Source organism: Fringilla coelebs (genome assembly GCF_963513975.1).
Source record: "Fringilla coelebs genome assembly, chromosome: 21".
In the NCBI taxonomy this organism is placed as follows: Eukaryota; Metazoa; Chordata; class Aves; order Passeriformes; family Fringillidae; genus Fringilla; species Fringilla coelebs.
The window spans coordinates 3468959-3488316 of NC_140047.1; the positions used below are offsets into that span (position 1 = coordinate 3468959).

A 19358-nucleotide genomic window follows, 5' to 3' on the forward strand; every position below is an offset into this window, starting at 1 on the left:
CATGTTCCTGCATGGGATTGGTGGCATGTCCTCCATGGGAGACTCAGGGATGAGGGAACAGGCTCTGACCCCCAGGAGAGCTCTGTCCCTCACCAGGAAGGCTCCCAAACCCTCTTGGCACAATGTTCCTGCCAGAGAAATGCACGGAGAAACACCCCTGGCCTCATCCAGAAACACCCCTGGCCTCATGCAGAAACAGCCCCTGCCCCATCCAGCTGGGGGGGAAGAGCCTCGTGTGGCTTTGTCCCTTCTCCTGCTGGGAATGGGATGGAGGAGCTGAGCCTCCTGTCCTGGTGCTGCTGCCCTGGCTGGGAGCGTTGTCCAGGTGTGGAGTTGGGGCAGGAAGGGCCCCGGGTCCTGGTGAGTGGCTGGGAGGTGACAAAGCCTGGCCAGCACGTGTGGCTGAGCCCTGCCAGGACCCTCTCCTGCCCCAGCCTTCTCCTCTGTGCTGCTGGAGACATCCCAGGTGAGGTTGGGTCATCCTGCCTGCAGCGCTGGTGAGGATGGACGCAAAACCTGGCAAAACATCCCCACACCCAACCAGTTCCACCACCAAAGCCACCCTGGATACCCACAGATATCCCAGTGAGTGACCTGGGGAGCAAACAATTCCCTCTGTTGTTCTTGTGCCTTTTTCTCCCCTACAGAGGAACCAAAGGCAAGGACATCAACACCATCAAGTCCCTGCGAGTCCTGCGCGTGCTCAGGCCTCTGAAGACCATAAAACGTCTGCCAAAACTAAAGGTTAGAAAACAACCCCAATTTTTACTTCTCTGGAGGTTTCTGGCTGAGCTGAGTGGAAGCTGGTGGACCCCACTAATTGCAACTTGTTTCTGTTGCTTTTATTTCATTGCAATGAATCTTTTTGCCAGATGAGCACAAAGAGCTGGGCAGATGTTGAGCAAATGTCAAGCACTTGGGTGCTTTTGCAAACATTGTGGATAATGTTGGGGATTCTTGTGAATCCACATGAAAATAAACCCTCTAGAAATAGCAAAAAAGAATGCAAATAAATTAAATTACAGTTCATTAGTGGGAGGGTCTTCAATGTGATAAAGGAGAAAATAGGGTTGGAAGGGTTTGGCTTTCCCTAGAGAATTTAACATGAATATTGCAAGGTTTTCCACAGGCTGTCCAAAGAGATTTGTCATTGCAATAGGAGAAGCTTTAATTTATTCATCTTTCTATTAAAGAATCCATAGTTCAGGGGTTTATCCCTAGAGCACTGATTTAAAAAAATTAAATAAATTTAATTGCCTACAATTACTCATCCAGCACCAACAATTTGAGGAACAGCCAGGCCCTGCAAAGAGAGAATGGAAGGAGTTAACAAAACAATAATTTCTGAAGTTTAGGGACTCTTCAATACCTTTTGTGAGGTGTTTTCTGTGAGAGCTGGAGAGAGAGCAGTGAATGTTTTGGAAGGGTGAAAATGTGTTTGACAATTTCTGTTTTCACATCAAAATAAAGGTCAGCTGTTCTGTAGATTTGCTTTTGTCTGAGCCCACTATTCATGCTTAAATAATTTTAGTTTTATGCTCACTAAATTTATCTAAATAGGAACATTAACGTTGAACCATTTAGAAATTTCATGTAGGATTTCTGGGCTGATCAGAGGGATTTCCATCAGGATTTCAGGGCTGATCAGAGGGATTTCCATCAGGAATTCTGGGTTGATCACAGGGATTTCCATCAGGATTCTTGGGTTGCTGTCTTGGTTTGAAAAGAAAGGTGTCTGCTAAGGAAGGCAGGAGCCTCTCTTGAAATGGAAAATGTAAATCCTCTCCCTCTGAATTGTTATAATTTTGAAATTAAGGGGCTCTCAGGCAAAGATATAGGAATAGGAATAACAGTTCTTTACTAGGAAAATTAATAATACAAATTTAATAGTACAAAATCCACTGCCAGAGCCAGACCATGCCCTGTCCCCTGTGTGTCAGGGTGGGGGCACAGCCCCATCCCAGGGGGGCTCAGCCCTCCTGCAGTGCCAGCTGTGGTTCTGCTGCAGCAGGATCCTGCACAAGGGGGGAGTTTTCCTCTGCAGCTCCAGGGCTGCTGGAGATGGGCCTGCTCTCCCTCTGGGAATGCAGGGCAGGAGAAAGCTGCTCCTCTGGGAATGCAGTGGGCAAAGGCTGCTGTGCTGTTCCAGGGCAGATTGTATCCAGGTAGGAATGCTTGGCTCCTGCCCTGGGCACAGCATCTCCCCATGGGATGATGGAATGTGATCAGCCCTGCAGGGACACTCAGTGGCCTTGAACAACAGATTCCTCCCCTCCTTCTGGAGGAAGGGTGGGTCCTGGAAGAGATAAAGAAAACTGCCCCACCTGGTTTGAAGGGCTGACCCATTAACAGAAGGTAACAATAGAATACACCTCCAGCCACATCTCACATTTGCAACCTGAGACAGTTGCATCAGGAGTAGTTCTGTGAATGATTCAGTTCCATTCAGAGGAACAGAAGCAGGGTTGTACAAACCCTGTGCTTGGGCAGGGACTGCTCAATTTCTGGTATTATGACAAACTTCTGACTAAAATGAAACTGCAAATTACTTGTAATGAATCAGGGCCTCATACCCACGTAGGAAATGGATTTGAGGAGTTCTTTTCAGGGAGCTTGGGAGTGCACATGCTGACTACATTAGTCACACCACATTTTGACAGACAGCTCTTTAGAAAAATACTTATTCAAAGCATTTGGTTGTTTTGTTTCTGGTATTTTTTCCTTATTATTCCAAGAGTTTTTATCCAACCACTGGAATTAAAATCAAAACAAGTGCAATTTTCATTTTATAATGAAATGTTTGCTCAGGACTAATATTGTCTTGACAAGCTGTGATTGTCTTTATAAATGTTATGAACAGGATCAGAAGATTCACTGGCACAGCCAAAGTTGTGGATAAAGCAGGAGATGAAGGAAGCTGGAGTTATTTCTCACAGCTTTGGGAATTGTTTGGGAAGCAAAAATCCATTGAAGCATCCATGGGTGGTGGGATGGGTAATGATTCCCAAATGAGAGAGATTTAGGTGGGATATTGGGAAGGAATTCTTCCCTCTGAGGGTGGACAGGCCCTGGCACAGGGTGCCCAGAGCAGCTGGGGCTGCCCCTGGATCCCTGGCGTGCCCAAGGCCAGGCTGGACAGGGCTGGGAGCAGCCTGGGACAGTGGGAGGTGGGAATGAGATGATCATTGAGGTCCCTTCCAGCCCAAACCCTTCTGTGATTCCCTGAGTGTGGTGAAATGGTGCTGCCAAGATTTTGAATGAACTTCTCCTTTCTTCCCCCCCCCTTGACCTTGTCCCCCTGTGCCCTCAGGCTGTCTTTGACTGCGTGGTGAACTCCCTGAAGAACGTCCTCAACATCCTCATTGTTTACATGCTCTTCATGTTCATCTTCGCCGTCATCGCCGTGCAGCTCTTCAAGGGCCGCTTCTTCTACTGCACGGACGAGTCCAAGGAGCTGGAGAAGGACTGCAGGTACAGCTGGGAGCGGGGAATGGCAGGGAGCAGCTTCCTCCAGCTGCCCAGGCTGGCCCAAAGGCAGGGATTTGCTGAGTGGGAAGACTCTCCTGTAAATAAGAGCAATAATTCATCACAGGTACCCTGGAGGTGAATTTTCCCTTCTTTGTCTTTAGCAGCTCTGTCATTCCTGGCTCTGATCTTCAGGATACAGGGGAGGCAGCTTCTTTCCTGGGAAAGCTGAGTGTGATGTTTGAGAAGGGATTGTGATAGTGTGACTCCTCTTTCCACCTGTTTCCTCCATTCTTAGAGCTCTTATGAATTAGAAAAGCACACTGAATAAATAATCAGAAGCGTGGGATGTTAAAGAGCTACTAATTAGCGAGGAGAGGGACAGGATGTGAATATCTTAAAAGCCCTGTCGTGCTTTGTCCTTCCCAGCAGGCTGGCAAGGTGTGTTGTGCATCTCATTAGCTTTTTTCTTGGCACCCAAAGCACCTCCTCAGCACTGTCCTGCTCTGCCCAAGCCTCTCCTGCTGCCTGGCACCTGCAGGGCTCATCCCTGGTGGGGTCCTAGGGTCTGTCAGTGTGGTTCTTCCTTGGAAAAATGCAGCTAAATTACGGAAAGGAATGTGAACTTACAGAGTAGGGTAGGTTGGAGAGGGTTTTCCACGTGCCAGGCCCCTCAAAGTGGGATACATTTAGGAATTAGATCCAACCCTGGAGTAGGAGCCAGAGATGTTTCCCCATCAAGCAGAAGTTTCCTGTGGGGTCAGACAGTTGAGGGGAAGGCATGGTGTTCATAGCTGGCTTTGCTTAATGAATGAATGAAGGCCCTGATTAAAATCTCTTTCATTTTCAGACCTCAGGTCCAGTTCCCATGGCTAGAACTGGCTCAAAAATTGGCTTTTACTTCTGTCATGGACTTTGAGGGAGTCCCTTTGTCTTTAACCCACAGCACAGTCCAGACTGTGCTGCTGGGGCTTTCCAACACTCCTGAGTGCTAAGAAATGCCTGATCTGCTTTAATTCTCTCATTGGCTCCAAATCTCTTTTTCCTAGGGGTCAGTACCTCGATTATGAAAAAAATGAGGTGGAGGCACAGCCCAGGGAATGGAAAAAATACGAGTTCCACTATGACAACGTGCTCTGGGCTCTGCTCACGCTCTTCACCGTGTCCACAGGGGAAGGGTGGCCAACGTGAGTACATGGCACTGGCAGGGGCTGATGGTGCAGGTAAAGCAGGTCCCCAAAGCTCTGAGGGACAGCAGGTGACCTGGGAAATGAGAAAAGTCTATTATCAGCTAAGTTCTGCGTGATTATTGGGCGAACCAGCAGGCAGAGCTCTGCATTTTCACTGAAAGTTTTCAGTTCTTGCTTCAGGCTTTTGAACTCACACACCTTTGTCAAGGGTAAAACTGATAATGGAAATGGTAGAAAACAAAGGGGAAAAAGTGTTGTGAGTTCTGCTGAAAGTCTGCTGGGCATGACAGGCCCCAGATGAGATTTCCTGTTCAGCCCATGACTTTATTTTGGCACATGTGGAGTGCAGTGTGTGGCCAGGGCTTCTCCGCCTCCACATTCAACTCTTTCATAAAATAAAGACTAAAACAGCATCAGCCTCCCTTTTCCAGTCCCTCACTGTGTTCCCCTACTTGGATGTCATCAACACCTCTCTTTTCCCACTCTTACTCCATCCCTGTTGACCAGAGAAGAGAAGCCAGATCCAGCTGGATCCTGTCCCCTTTGGGAGATCAGGGGGGATCAGTGGATCTGGGCACAGCAAATCTCCACCATTCTGCAGAATGGTGAGAACAAAGGGTTTCCCTAAAAATATCCTCAAAGAAAAACTTCTTCCCAGCCTCGTGGATGGGAGCAAGCTTTTCCTGAGCATATGTGGGAAACCCTGCACGTGAGTGAAGGCCAGGGAGTGATTCTCAGGGGGTCCTTGGTGCTTCCCAGGGATTGTGTTGACCTTTCCTCTCTCTTTGCATTTGCTTGCAGTGTGCTGAAGCACTCGGTGGATGCCACCTACGAGGAGCAGGGGCCCAGCCCTGGCTACAGGATGGAAATGTCCATCTTTTACGTGGTGTATTTTGTTGTCTTCCCTTTTTTCTTTGTCAACATCTTTGTGGCGTTAATCATCATCACCTTCCAGGAGCAAGGAGATAAAGTGATGTCAGAGTGCAGCCTCGAGAAAAACGAGGTACCCACCTCTTCTGACTCCAGAGTTGGTGTTCCAGGGGCTCAGAGCCCCTGGGTACTGGTAGATGCTCCCTGTTCCCCCTGTGCTGGGGGGACTGGAGAGCAGTGGTTATTAGAGGGTGTGTGGTGTAGAGACCAAAGAAATGAGTGGCTGTTTCAGCTTCTGCATAAAATAAACCCCAGGGAGACCCCTCAAATGCTTCCTATTGGGAACCACTGTCACACATCCCCTGGACCACACCAGAGTGAGGATGGGGAGGCCCTGGCAGAAGCTGCCCCATCCCTGGGAGTGTCCCAGGCCAGGTTGGATGGGGCTTGGAGCACCCTGGGGTGGTGGAAGGTGTCCCTGCTATGGCAGGGGTGACACTGGACGGGCTTTAAGGTCCTTTCCAGCCCAAACCATTCCATGGTTTTGTGTTTGCTCCAGTGTGGAGGAGTAGAAGGAGGCAAACCTTGAGGGCAGACCTCAGAAACCAAACTGAGATTCAACTGCTGTGGCTGCCCAGAGGAAAACTCCTCTCTCCAGGCTGGTTTTGTGCCTGGCTGGGATTTTTCCTCCTGGCAACAGCCAAAAGGAGATGCCTTGACAAGAGTGTAAGACCAGGGCAGAAGAAGCTGTGAGGCTTTACTTTAAACCCCCCAAAAATACCATTGTTTGCCACTCAGGGACCTCCTGAGCTGTTTTTTCTTTAGTTACTGGCATCTGTGTATCTTCCTGCCATGGGTGTATCCAGTTTCCTTCTCAGTCCATGCAGATTTTTAGCATCTGCAGCATCCTTCTTCCAGGGTCCCCAGCCTCAATGACCTCTTTTGGGAAGAACCATCTCTTTTCATATATTTTGAAACTGGAACCTGATTTTTGATGAAAAGAGATGAATTTTTAAGTGATTTTTAATTAGTTCCTTGTTTGTCTAAATGAATACAAAGTCCAAAATAAAGCAGAATATTTAGAGAGCTTTACCCATGTTATTTTCCAACTGAGCAGAAAGTGATTTCAGACTTGCAATTTTTATGTAAATTCAAGTTGAGAAAATGCTCCAGAATCAAAAACCTCTTGTAGAAAGCAATTTTTATCAGTTTTATATTCACAATAAAGTGAACAGAAATAGCCAGTGAAGGGGATCTCTGAGAGTTCTCCCAAGTGCTTTTGGTGGATAATTGATTGGTAAATTCAGTTCTCATTTTATGAAACATTCTGAGCTCTTTGGGTGTTGCTGTGTATGAGGACACACCTGAGTTCCACAATACTTTTTAAAAACCACAAATAACATCTTTACCAATCCTCTGGTTCCTATAACCGCCCATCAGGAGGAACTGGAAGTGTTTTTAGAAGTGGGAAGGGATCAGGACCTAGGAGGAGCTGGGCTCTAATGGAATGTGGTAGGACTGCAAGGGGCATGGGAAAGTTATAGGGTAAATATTCCAGGAGAATGGATCAGGATTTGGGGATCCTGTGCTGCATTTTACAGGAACCGCCAGTACTCACTTGGCATAAATGCTCTGCTCACTATCCCAACCGCATCCTGATGGATAAAGACTTCCAAGCACTTTCTGTGGCATCTTTTCATCCCCTTTTTGTTTTGTAGAGGGCCTGCATAGACTTTGCCATAAGTGCCAAGCCCCTGACCCGCTACATGCCTCAGAACAAGCAATCCTTCCAGTACAAGATGTGGAAATTCGTGGTGTCCCCTCCCTTTGAGTACTTCATCATGGTCATGATTGCTCTCAACACCATCGTCCTCATGATGAAGGTGAGTGGGATCTTCCTGAATCTTGGAATTTTGGGCTGTTGGCTGGAGAGACTCTCAGCCTGAGAGCTGGGGGGCTCAGCAGAGCAGCCACCACTCCCTATGTGCCTGGTGGGATTCCTTTGGCCCCCGAGGGAGGTGGATTAGCTGGGGTGAGATCCCACCGTGGGGTTCCCTGCAAGAGTGGTGGTTGGGCTCTGCCCCTTTGGTGTGTGACCACGGGATGGGAACTGGGATCTGCAGGTCCTGATCTCCAGCCCCAGCCTGAGCTTTCTCCAAGCAGGGTCTTGGGGCTGCTCAAAGTCCAGACAGGCCATGGAAATTCAAATTGAAACAGAGTTTAGATGGGACACTGGGAGGGAATTCTTCCCTGGGAGGGTGGGGAGGCCCTGGCACAGGGTGCCCAGAGCAGCTGGGGCTGCCCCTGGATCCCTGGCAGTGCCCAAGGCCAGGCTGGATGGGGCTTGGAGCATCCTGAGATAATGTAAGGTATCCCTGCCATGGCAGGTGGTGGACTGGATGATGTTTAAGGTCCCAACCCAAGCCATTCTGTCATTCTGTGAAATTACTCAATTTTGGAACAGCACCAGGCTCCTGGGATGTGATCCAGAGTGGGGGAAGAGACACAGGTGGATATGTCCCCTCCTATCCCTTGCCTGTCTTAGAGTATCTTTACAATCAAGGGGTCCCCATATTAGTGGAAGAAACAGTTCTGCACTTGTCCTCTGGGTTGGAAAATGCCCTTCCTCCCTCCTGGTCCGTGCTGTGCTTACAGGAGGATGTCCCTCAGCAACAGTCTCCACTGCTGGGGATATTCCAGCTGCCCCCTCAGTACGGCATGGAGCAAGAGGGACAGGAATAATTGTGTTGTAACCCCAAATCCCACTTAAAGTGAGCACAGAATCCTGACTGAAAGGAGCAGGAATCAGCTGGGGAATCAGTGACCTTCCAGTAAGAGCCTTTCTTCCATCCCACTTTAGTTCTATGATGCTCCAGAAGCATACGAAGAAATGCTGAAATGCCTGAATATTGTGTTTACATCCATGTTTTCCATGGAATGTGTGCTGAAGATCATTGCCTTTGGTGTGCTGGTAGGTGCCTTCCTCCTTCCCTTCCACCTCTCGAGTTTCGTGACGCGCGTTTAAAAGCAAACAAACAAAAAAACTCTCTGAACCTGTGCTGGCAAAAAAAAAAAAATTAACCCCTGGATCCCTCTATTCCCCTTGTGTTCTATTTGGCAGAATTATTTCCGAGATGCCTGGAATGTCTTTGATTTTGTAACAGTGTTGGGAAGTATTACTGATATTTTAGTAACAGAGATTGCGGTAAGTACAGTTTACTCAATTTATTTCATTTATAAACAAAGCTGTGCCCTGTCAAGACAGTGAACCTTCTCCCTTACCAGCCTTATTCCCTGGAGCTGCCTCGGGGAGTCAGGATGGCCTTGGCTGACCCTGTTCCATGAGCTCTGCTTTTCCATGGAGCTGAGCACAGCTGTCTGCCCCAAAGAGGGAAGGCTCTGATGAGAAGCACAGTGCTCGTGACTCTGCCAGGAAGCAGCTCCCTCTCTCCCACAGCAAAATACTCTATCCCCAGGCCTTTTCTGCCTGTTCATGGAAAAATCCTGCTGAATTGAGAGAGGGAAAAGACCAAAGGGATTCTGCTGTGTTAATGTGGGAGTTTTTTTGCAGGGCAGATGTCTGGCCCTCGGGATTCCTGCCCAGTGTGGGTCACGGGGAAGGGTGAAGGTGAAGTGACAGGGACACAGGGAAGGGAAGAGGTGAAGAGTCTGGCCTGGGGGAATGTTCTGTCACAAAAGCTCTGTGGGGCAATGAATCAACAATCAGTTTTCACATAGGATTTCTGGGCACCCTACAAGAGCTGCTGTCTCCCTGCTAACAAGCCTTGCACATCTCACAAAGGGGCCAGACTCATCATTAAATTCTGAAGGATTTTTCCATAAGGGCAGCCAATGTCTATCTCAGTCCCTGACAGTCTGATATTACCTGATGTACAAATTGCTCCTCTCCTCTCCCAGTGCATGTTGTAGCTGATGATGTATCAGAGTGTGATGAATTTGAACTTAACCATAACTTTTTTCCTCAGTCCCAGGGGTTTGCCTGTAGATCTGTTTTGTGTGTGCTCACAACTGTGCTCCCCACATTCCTTTCCAGGTGGTGGTGAAGACCGTATGACTGTTTCTAACAAAATGCATTTTTATTTAACCTCCTTGGTACAAAATAACGCACAACCCCCAGGTTTTCCTCCCCATACAAATGGTGTTCATTTATCTGTTGGTGAATCCTAGGCTTTGGATTTTGTTTTCAGTGCAGCCAGGCTGAAGTTACTCAGCTCACCCTCTCTGAGTGCTGTGGGAAGGCACAGAGTGCTTGTCCCCACTCCCTCTGCCATGGGATGTGTTTTCTTGCCAAGGGCACCCAAACTTTTGCCATGGTTTGAAAATTTGTGAAAACATTTGCAAGTCAGCCACAGACAGACTGAAGCTTTTCCAGCCCCACTTTGGCCACTTTTCCTGGGAGGAAGCAGCACTGGCAGCTCCCACAGGGTAAGGGAGCCTCTGGCTGCTCCCAGACTGGTGTCTTCTCCTTCAGGAAGGTTTCTGCTTCTCAACACCAAGCCCACATGCTGCTAAAATCCTCAATTTTGGAGCTATTTCACAGGCAAGGAGCAGCCACAGTGCTGCCCTCCCCTGCTCAGTTAATGGGACATTTGAAAAGTCAGGTTCTTGAAAAACTGACTTGCAATTCCAGGTAGGGCAGAGCAGGAAATAAAGACTGGGGATGAGCATCCACTGAGCTGCTGCTGAACCAGCCCCACCTCACCTTCCTCACCTCAGGGCACTCTCCTGGAGCAGGGAATAAGCAGAGAGGAGAAGAGCTCTTGGATCACCAGTCCCACAGCAGGGAATGGCCCTTTCTCCATGTGCCTTCCTCAGCTCCAGCCTCCCCTCCTCAGCTGGGCAGAGCTTGGGGCAGCCCCTTCACTCCCTCCAACCCTCCATGGAGTTTCCTCAGCTGGGAAGTGCAGGTGACAGCCACAAAGTGACCTTGACTGCCAGCCTGCAGCTGTCCCTGTCCCAGCACCCTCCAGGTCCCCAGGAGATGTTTCCTAGGTGTGACACTGAGCTCAGGCTCACAAATAGTTGCCACAGCACTGTTTTCCTCCATATTTTCCAGCTAGAAGTGTTCTCCAAAGGTAAATAATCCTGGGTGGCCTCACCTTGAGAGACTTGGCTTCCACCAGCCTTGTTTGGTACCTTTAACCCTCTGAGAAGTAAAGACAAAAGGAAAAGAATTGTGTGGATTAATTGCTTTGTTTTAATTTTCCTGGTCATGTCACATGTAATTTACCTTGTGATTGTAGTGGAATATCTATTTTTTTATTTCCTCAGGCAAAAGCATGAATGTCAGTTTTTTTCCCCTCAGTAAATGAGGGAAAAGAGGTGGGATTAAAGGTGTCCTTGTGGACACAGTCGGCCCTGGGAGGCTGAGTGGGTGTTTAGCAAACTGACATCTATTTCTATGCCTGGAAATATAAAAAGCCATCCTGAGAAGTGTCTGTGAATTGTCTCCAAATTTGCATTACAAACTGAAATGCAAATAACAACTGCACTGTCTGTGTTACCTCAAGGATCTCCGAATCTCTTTTGGTTCGAAGCATTTTTGATTTCTGGAGTTCCCATAAAATAACACCTCCCCCGATAGCCCAATGGTTTTTTTTCCAGTGAAATTTTTCAGAGTTTCCTTTTTGCTTGTCCTGATTACTCATTTTCTCTTTTGTTTCCTGTTTTTGTTCCTTATTTTCCTTATCTACCTGCTGAATCACGCCATCCAATCAACATACAATGCGAAAACCATGTCTCCGTCTGTATGTTGTGCACCTGCTGCTCAAAAAAAAAAATATAAAACTTTGTAAATAATCTTGCAAATATCCATCCATGACAACATCACATATAGGACACGGTTGGTTTCATTGAATTTAAACAATTCTTTAAATTCTCTGCTTTGATTTTCTCTCGTTTTTCTTTGATTTGAGACGTTTTTGGTTTGGTTTATTTTTTTTTTTTTAATGAGAGTTCCGATTGCACTGGTGGAAAAGCCTCACTGCAGCGTGCCCCAAAGTGGCTTCTGCCCTGCACCTCCCTCCCTGGGCTCATTGGTGACCTGAGCAGTTGCCAATAGCCCGTCCCTGCTCCCTGTGCCACCCCTGTGCCAAAGGGGACGCTGCCACTTGCTTTATTTCCACGGGAAATGGGAGGAGATGGCCAGGGAAGGATGTTCTGCACCTGGAAACGCTGGGGTTTGGAGGTGGTGGTACCAAATTCAGCTCTCTGGCTTCTCTTTGGATGAGAGGATGGAGCTTTCTGCTGAAGGAGGCACCTGACAGCCTTACAGGTGTTTTAACCTGTGTATTGTAAGGCAAAAATATTATTGGGGTGATGGCAGACTTGCTTCCCTCAAATGAAAAATGATGGGAAAGAAGGAACTTAAATTAGAAAATTCTCTGTGACACCAACCCAAAGAAGAACCCATTTTTCACAGTGAACCACAGTGAACAGAATCAAACCCAAAATGGATGCAAAGCCAAAACCCCTAGTAAAATGAATAAATCATGTTATGACCAGAGCTGAAAAGTACCAGGAACCAGATCCCACTGGGAATTCAGTGCCAAAGTGCAAATTTATTCCAAAAATGCCTTTGGAAATATTGACCTTTATATTTGAAAATCACCAATTAAACAAAAGAGAATCCATAAAGGAAAATGCAATCAGAAAAATATATATATTTCCATTCTTAATTATTTTGGCTATGGTTGATAACACAAATGAGACCAGAAGCTTCTCAAAAATCCTTGCTCAGCCACCTGACACCAGCTCTTGGATCTGTGAACATCCACGTTTCCTGTTGCACAGTTGCTGTTAAAAAAGAAATCAGGGTGAATTTTTATTTCCAGGCTGCACAGAAGCTCCATGCGTGTTCATGGAGGGTCTTGGGGGGAATTTTCTGCTGGCATGCAGCAGAGAAAAAGACAGTGTGTAAGTTCAAAGCTTGCCCCGTGCAAGCCAAGAAGGGAATCCTCCATGGTGCTGGATCCCTTCCAGATGTGTGGGAGCACTCAGGATAAATTTGGAGACTTTGTCTGCTGCACACCTGGCCCAGGCAGCACAGAAGAGGGCTCTGGCATTAGCTGTGAACATAAAAATATATTGGGGAAAAATCAGTTTGCTGAATTTTGGCTGCTGTCCCTGATACTGGTCAAAGACTGAAAAGCTCATCCTGCACTTTGTTAGGGTTGGGGTTATTTCATAGAGACAGGTCCAGGCTCCTTCAAGCACTTGGCATTCAGGTGAGGACTCTGGAGCACCTCGTTGTCCTCTGGAGCTGCTGCAGTGACACAGGAGGAGCAGCAAAGCTGAGAGGAATCCAGGAGGAGAGCAGAGTGAGGGCAGAGCTCCCCGGGGCTGCAGCTCCTCCCGAGGGGCAGCTCCCATCTCTGCTCTGGGACAGGGACAGGAGCCAGGGCACGGCTGGGGCTGGGCCAGGGCAGCTCAGGCTGGAGCTCAGGGAAAGGTTCTTCCCCCAGAGGGTGCTGGCACTGCCCAGGCTGCCCAGGGAATGGGCACGGCCCCGAGGCTGCCAGAGCTCCAGGAGCCTTTGGACAGCGCTGCCAGGGATGCCCAGGGTGGGCTGGGTGGGGGTCTGGGCAGGGACAGGAGCTGGGCTGGGGGATCCCTTCAGTCCCTCCAGCTCAGGATATTCTGTGATTCTGTCAGGTAGGAAATGAGGAGAGTTCTGGGCATTGCACACAAAATAATTTTTCCAGCATTCCTGACTCAGGATGGAAGGACTGATAGGAAATCCCTCCAAAGGCAGAGTCCTCGAGACACAGACGAGCGTGGCAAAAATCTTCAGCCTCTTAAAATCACAAGTGGATTCCCCAAGCGCCAGATGAAGCCAAGACCCTGTGCAAAATTCAGGAAATTCAGGAAAACTTCAGTGCTGGCAATACCATGGACATTTACGTGGCAACTCAGCTATTTCCTCATCAGTAATTCCTTAATTAATTCATTAATAAGGTGCTTTTTATTGATGCCAGATGAAGAGATGTCCTAAAGCTTCCTGAGTGATCCCATTCTTGGCTTGGTTAGATGCCTCTTCCTGCAGCTCCTTCTGCATCCCTGTGGACAGAGGGAGCAGCTCTTGTGCTGGGCAGGAAACCTCTCTGCTGCTGAAGGCACTGGGACACAGATCCAGGCAGTGCCTGTGCCCTGCTCTTCATGCATTTCCTGATTTTCAGCATGGAAAACTCTGAGCCCCCAAAAGAAGCAGGACATGGAGATCCTGGAGAGATCCAGAGGAGGCCACGGAGTTGCTCCAGGGCTGGAGCCAGGCTGGGAGAGCTGGGGGTGCTCACCTGGAGAGGAGAAGCTCCAGGGAGAGCTCAGAGCCCCTGCCAGGGCCTGAAGGGGCTCCAGGAGAGCTGGAGAGGGACTGGGGACAAGGCATGGAGGGACAGGACACAGGGAATGGCTCCCACTGCCAGAGGGCAGGGCTGGATGGGATATTGGGAATTGGGAATTGTTCCTGGCAGGGTGGGCAGGCCCTGGCACAGGGTGCCCAGAGCAGCTGGGGCTGCCCGTGGATCCCTGGCAGTGCCCAAGGCCAGGCTGGACAGGGCTGGGAGCACCTGGGACAGTGGGAGGTGTCCCTGCCATGGCAGGGGTGGCACTGGGTGGGCTTTAAGGTCTCTTCCAACCCAACCCATTCTGGGATTCTATGAAAACAACCTAAGAAGGGGTAACAGAGCAGGCTGCCATGGTGGGACTGCCTTCAAGGGCAGCTCCTTATTGGTGGTGTCTATTCTCTCTTTCCCCACTCTTCTCAGTTTTCTTCCCAGTGGGATGCATGGCCCATCTCCTCTTGTGGGAAGTGGTGGCAGTTCCTGGCCATGCCCAGACCCCCAGGTTCCCTTCAGTACCAGCCCTTCCTTTTCCAGGAAAATAGTGACAGGCCAGGTGGAAATGATTTTCCAAACCTAATTTATTATTTCTCAGATGGATGATAAAATCCTAAAGCTCTGGTGCCTGTTGTGAGCACCATGAGCATCTGTGCAACAGGAAAGAAAAAAAAAAAAAGCCTGGAAAGGATGACTTTGATAACCTACATATCAGATCTGTGCATGGCACAGAGGTGGCTCAGGAGGAGGAAAACTGATGCCAAAAACTGTTTTACCTGAGAAATAAAGCAATGTGGAGTTTCCCCTTTGGCTGCATGCCATCCCAATTCCTGCCTGGAGAGTTGAGGTGTGGGAGGATGGGTTTGGTCTGTGGGGTGCTGAGGGTGCCACACACACACGTGGAGCCCTTGCAGCCCCCAGCAGCGTGGGGAACTGGCCTCTCTCTCTCCGGGCAGTGCTGAGAACGGCCCTTCCAACATCCCCGGGTGTCGGTGGTGGGAGGGGGATTTTCCTGGGTTGGGAGTGGCTCTGCATGGAGCCAAGGCTTTCACTGCTCTTTAGGAAGTGGCAATGCCAGAGTTAAATAGGGAATGTGGGGGGGAAAAATGATCTATGGACTGTTTGTCCATCTAAATCCCAGGGATGGGGAGGGTCAGAGAGATAACTGCACAGTCTTGAACCCTTTTCCCATTTCTACCTCTTTTCCATGGTAGCACTGGGCTAGCTCAGCTTGCAGGGGGCCCAGCCCAAAGCAGGTGTTTAACACCCTGGCAGCTGTGCTGATGAAGTTTTAGCAAAGCCTGAGCAGGACAATGTTCCTGCTGCTGGGCTGCAGTTACGTGGGAGGAGAGAGATCCCGCAGGATCCTGCAGAGATGGGTCCTGTGCCCCTGCTCCTCCTTGGAGCCCAAGGGTTGTGCACAGGAAAGATCTGGCTTGAGCATTGCTCTGAAGTTAAAATCAGACTTTCAGGCCTAAGTGCTGATAGGGCTGATCCAGTTCCCACTGGTGGGGAGATTTTCCTGATTAAAAGGGCTCACGGTTAAACCTCTGCCCTGCCCTGGGCCCGGCTCACAGTGGGAAGAAGAACCCCATTAGTGATGGTCCCCATTCCCCAGCTCTGCCCCAGGGCCCTCCCCTGGCCCTGCCCTGCTCAGGTGAGTGCAGCTGGACTGTTGTGAAGGGAAGGTAAGCGCTGTGAAAACAAACCTGCAGCTGATGCTGAGACAAAGTGGACATTTTCAGTGCCTGTTCTACTGCCCAACCCAGGGGAATCCCTGCTTGTGCTTTGCCTGCCAGAGATGGCTTCTGTTGCTGGCTTGAATGAGCTCAGTGTTGTCTGCTCCTTCATTGAACATTCCTGTGCTTTTCTCTTTTCTCTTTATTTGAAGATCGAGTCTGATTTTCGGTCTGTGCCTAACTCTGAGCTGCTTGTGTTTTTAACCTGAGAGAAACCGAGTGCATGCCTGAGACTTGAGTTCTGGAACTCTTTGATGGGATTGGTGGAATGCAATGCTAATGGCCCCAAAACTGAGCTGGCATTGAAAGAATCCATAGATCCAACAAGCCCCCCAATTTCAGCACGAGCTCTGTAGCCAAATGAGCAAGAAATGTGGGTCATTTCAAAGTGACTTCTGGCAAAACAATAATCCAAGGGAAATTTTTGCTCATCTTTACCAAGCAGAGCTCCTTATGATTATATTTGCTGCTTCACTGCTCAATAGTTTAAAGTGGGATGTTTTCTCTCTTCAGCTCATTCAGTCAAATAAGTGGCTGTGATCAGAGATCCACAAAAAAGTGAATTATGGAACAGGGGAATATTTTTTCATCTTCTCAAAATAGGAGGGCAAGAGGGATCTGGCTTTTGCATGTTTTGTTTTGGAAAGAACCCTCTCTAGATTAGCTCATTGGGGCAAGAATCCTCTTTTCCCCGAAGGAAAGAATAAAAAAAAATGGGGTGAGGGGTGGGGAAAATCCTAGAAAACAAATGAAAATCAGAACCTGCCTCCAGCAGTTCTTTGATCCACTTGTGCAGACACATTTAACGAGAATTTGGAAAACCAGCAGGTTCCTAAGGCATCTTCCTGCTGGTGAAAGCTCCACCTCCCCAATTGACTCGCTGCCCTTGATCCATCTTCCAAACAATCTTCTGGTGCCGTTTCTCCTTGGCAAACCTGTCCAGTTGCAGGCTGTACAAACACTGGAAACCTCCAGGTTGGAAAACATCCTCATTCTTCCAAGGATGTTTGAATCTTCACTGGACAATGCCTTTCTTTGTCCCTTGCCAGTGTCTTGGCTTAAGTTCAATTCCCTGTCAAAACTGAGCTGACCAAGACTTTCAACCAACCTCATTCCTTTTCAAAATGAAAATCTGGCACCATCCCCCTCTCCCTGAGTCTTGAGGGGGAGAAAATCTGCCTTGCTCTAAGCAAATCAGCCCTCCAAGGACAGCGTGGCAGGGCCTTTTCCTTTTCTCTCATTGAGCCAGTAGCAGAGGGGAGGGCTCTTGTGGAGAGGGGTTTTCTCATTCTTGCTGCATGTGGAGTGATCTGCACTGACGAATGTTTCTTTTGGAAGGTTTTCTGGTGGCCGATTTGCTGCTTAGATCGTGAAGCTGGTAATTTTAATTTCTTTTTTGCGGGCTGTGGTTTCGGATCGCGGTCGTTTCTGAAGGACACAAAACCTTTACTTTCCACAGGACAACTTCATCAACCTCAGCTTCCTGCGGCTCTTCCGGGCAGCCAGGCTCATCAAGCTCCTCCGCCAGGGCTACACCATCCGCATCCTGCTCTGGACATTCGTGCAGTCCTTCAAGGTGAGCCTTGGCACTGTGGGGAGAGATCTGGGGAGAGGGTCGTGCTTGGTGCACGTGGAGCATCTTCCAGGGAGGGTCCAAGAGATTCTCTTGGCTTGGAACAGCCTCTCTGCAACTCGACAGAGCAATTAGAGGAATTCAGAATTCAGGAATTCTTCAGAAAAAGAGGATTGGTGAGCACTGCCCAGCCACGGGAATATTAATTCTGCAGAAAATCAAACTGGTTGGCACCAAGAATATTAATTGTTAATTCAACTGGTTCGCAAAACAAGGGATGTTAATTCTGCTAAAAGTGAACTGGCTCACACTGACCAATCCTAGGAATATTAATTCTGCTAAAAATGAGCTGGTGAGCACTGCAGTGCCAGGAATATTAATTTTCTACAGAAAAGAGAACAGGTTGGCACTGACCATCCCCTGAAGGAGGAGGAGGCTGAAGGGCTGCTTGCTCATGCAGACTCCAGCAAGTGCTCAACACTCAGGTTACCCTTGAGACTGCCCCAAAATCCCTCTGGCAAAGTCTGGATGCTCAGGAAGAGGTGGCCTGACTGATGAGTGCCTTGTTCTTCACCTGCAGTGAGTGTAAGGTTAAATTCCCTGCCCCAGGATTTGGGTGTGGCAGGATCTGGCAGAGGTGAAACCCAGCCCCTTGAGCTTCACTAACATGAACTGTGAAGCTGTAGAGCCACAGGCCTGGGTTTGATGATGTGGAGGATTAAAATAATGAGGTCTTGTTGAGGTTTTGTTGTGAAATTGGGGCAGTTGCTTTGCCTGGTTGCCTTTACCTCTGCCCTTCTTCCTGTCAGTCCTCAGAACATTGAATTAGCTGTTTTCTAGATCTAAAGAAAAGCCCACATGCCCCAAAGCTGGTTATTTTTACAGCTCTCAGCTGGTTTGCAGCCCATTTTTCATTGTTTGATGCTTTAACTCTGGTCCTGGGGCTTGCTCAGGTTCTGCAGAGCAGGGAGGGGAGCACAGCAGTGGAACCAGGATTTGTGGCAGTGATCCTGGGCTCTGGCACACCAGTACTCAAGGGCTGGGAGCTGTGGGTGCAGAGCCCCAGCCCCTCTGAGGGGTCTGCAGGTGTGGGGTGTTCCCAGTCAGGAGAGAGTGGATGGATTCTGGGAGAAGGGGCTCAGCCTTTTCCAGACAATCCCGACCCTTCCCAAAGCCTGTGTCCAGAGTGTGGCCCTGACATGGAGCCAGGACGTCCCTGGGCTTCATGAGGAGCTGTTTGTCTGTCTGTCCCCCCAGCTCAGAGCTCACAGGCTGTGTCCCTCCTGCAGAGGTGTCCATCAGCTCCTTCTCCCCAGTTTTCCTCCACGTTTTGTCCCGGGGTGCCTCAGGCCCAGCGATGGTGGCCGGGCCAGGGATGGAATTGTCCTGCTCTGCTCTGGGCTGGGCCTCACCCCCAGTGCTGGGGGAGATTTGGGCACCCCAGTAAGAAAAAGCTGTGAGAGTGTCCAAAGGAGGGGCACAGGGATGGGGAAGGGTCTGGAGGGGCCCGTGAGGAGCAGCCCAGGGCTCTGGGGTTGTTCAGCTGGAGCAGAGTGAGGGCAGAGCTCCCCGGGGCTGCAGCTCCTCCCGAGGGGCAGCTCCCATCTCTGCTCTGGGACAGGGACAGGAGCCAGGGCACGGCTGGGGCTGGGCCAGGGCAGCTCAGGCTGAGCTCAGGGAAAGGTTCTTCCCCCAGAGGGTGCTGGCACTGCCCAGGCTGCCCAGGGAATGGGCACGGCCCCGAGGCTGCCAGAGCTCCAGGAGCCTTTGGACAGCGCTGCCAGGGATGCCCAGGGTGGGCTGGGTGGGGGTCTGGGCAGGGACAGGGGTGGCACCTGATGATCCTCAGGTGTCTTTTCCAACTCAGAATATTTCATGATTTTACAATTCCTGCTCCCTTGGCCTGCAGAACTCCTGCCTCAGGCACCACAGGGGCTGGCCCGAGGGCAAGACTTCTCTGGTTTTGAGCTATTACTAATTAAGAGGCATTAATTACCCATTCATTTTGCCTAAGTGGAAAATAGCTGTCACTCTCAGCCTGGGTGACATAATTACATTGCAGCCTTCACTGATTTCTTGCTAAAACTCAGAATCTTTTTGTCCTCCTGGGATTCCAAACTGGGCCTGTTTCTGAGCAGGCACTCATTTCTGGGATGGAGATTTT

General features: G+C 49.3%; 1 protein-coding gene across 1 annotated transcript in view; it reads left to right on the plus strand.

The window, feature by feature from the left end:
• CACNA1B (calcium voltage-gated channel subunit alpha1 B) overlaps positions 1–19358 on the plus strand; it is a gene marked incomplete at its 5' end in the record, with an annotated part of 303988 nt that overhangs the window by 248507 nt on the left and 36123 nt on the right. Inside the window, 8 exons of the mRNA XM_084219396.1 lie at positions 648–744; positions 3311–3471; positions 4515–4652; positions 5457–5658; positions 7244–7408; positions 8386–8496; positions 8647–8730; positions 17081–17197. Of these exons, the coding sequence (XP_084075522.1) occupies positions 648–744; positions 3311–3471; positions 4515–4652; positions 5457–5658; positions 7244–7408; positions 8386–8496; positions 8647–8730; positions 17081–17197 (1075 nt within the window). The remainder of the gene's footprint in view (positions 1–647; positions 745–3310; positions 3472–4514; positions 4653–5456; positions 5659–7243; positions 7409–8385; positions 8497–8646; positions 8731–17080; positions 17198–19358) is intronic.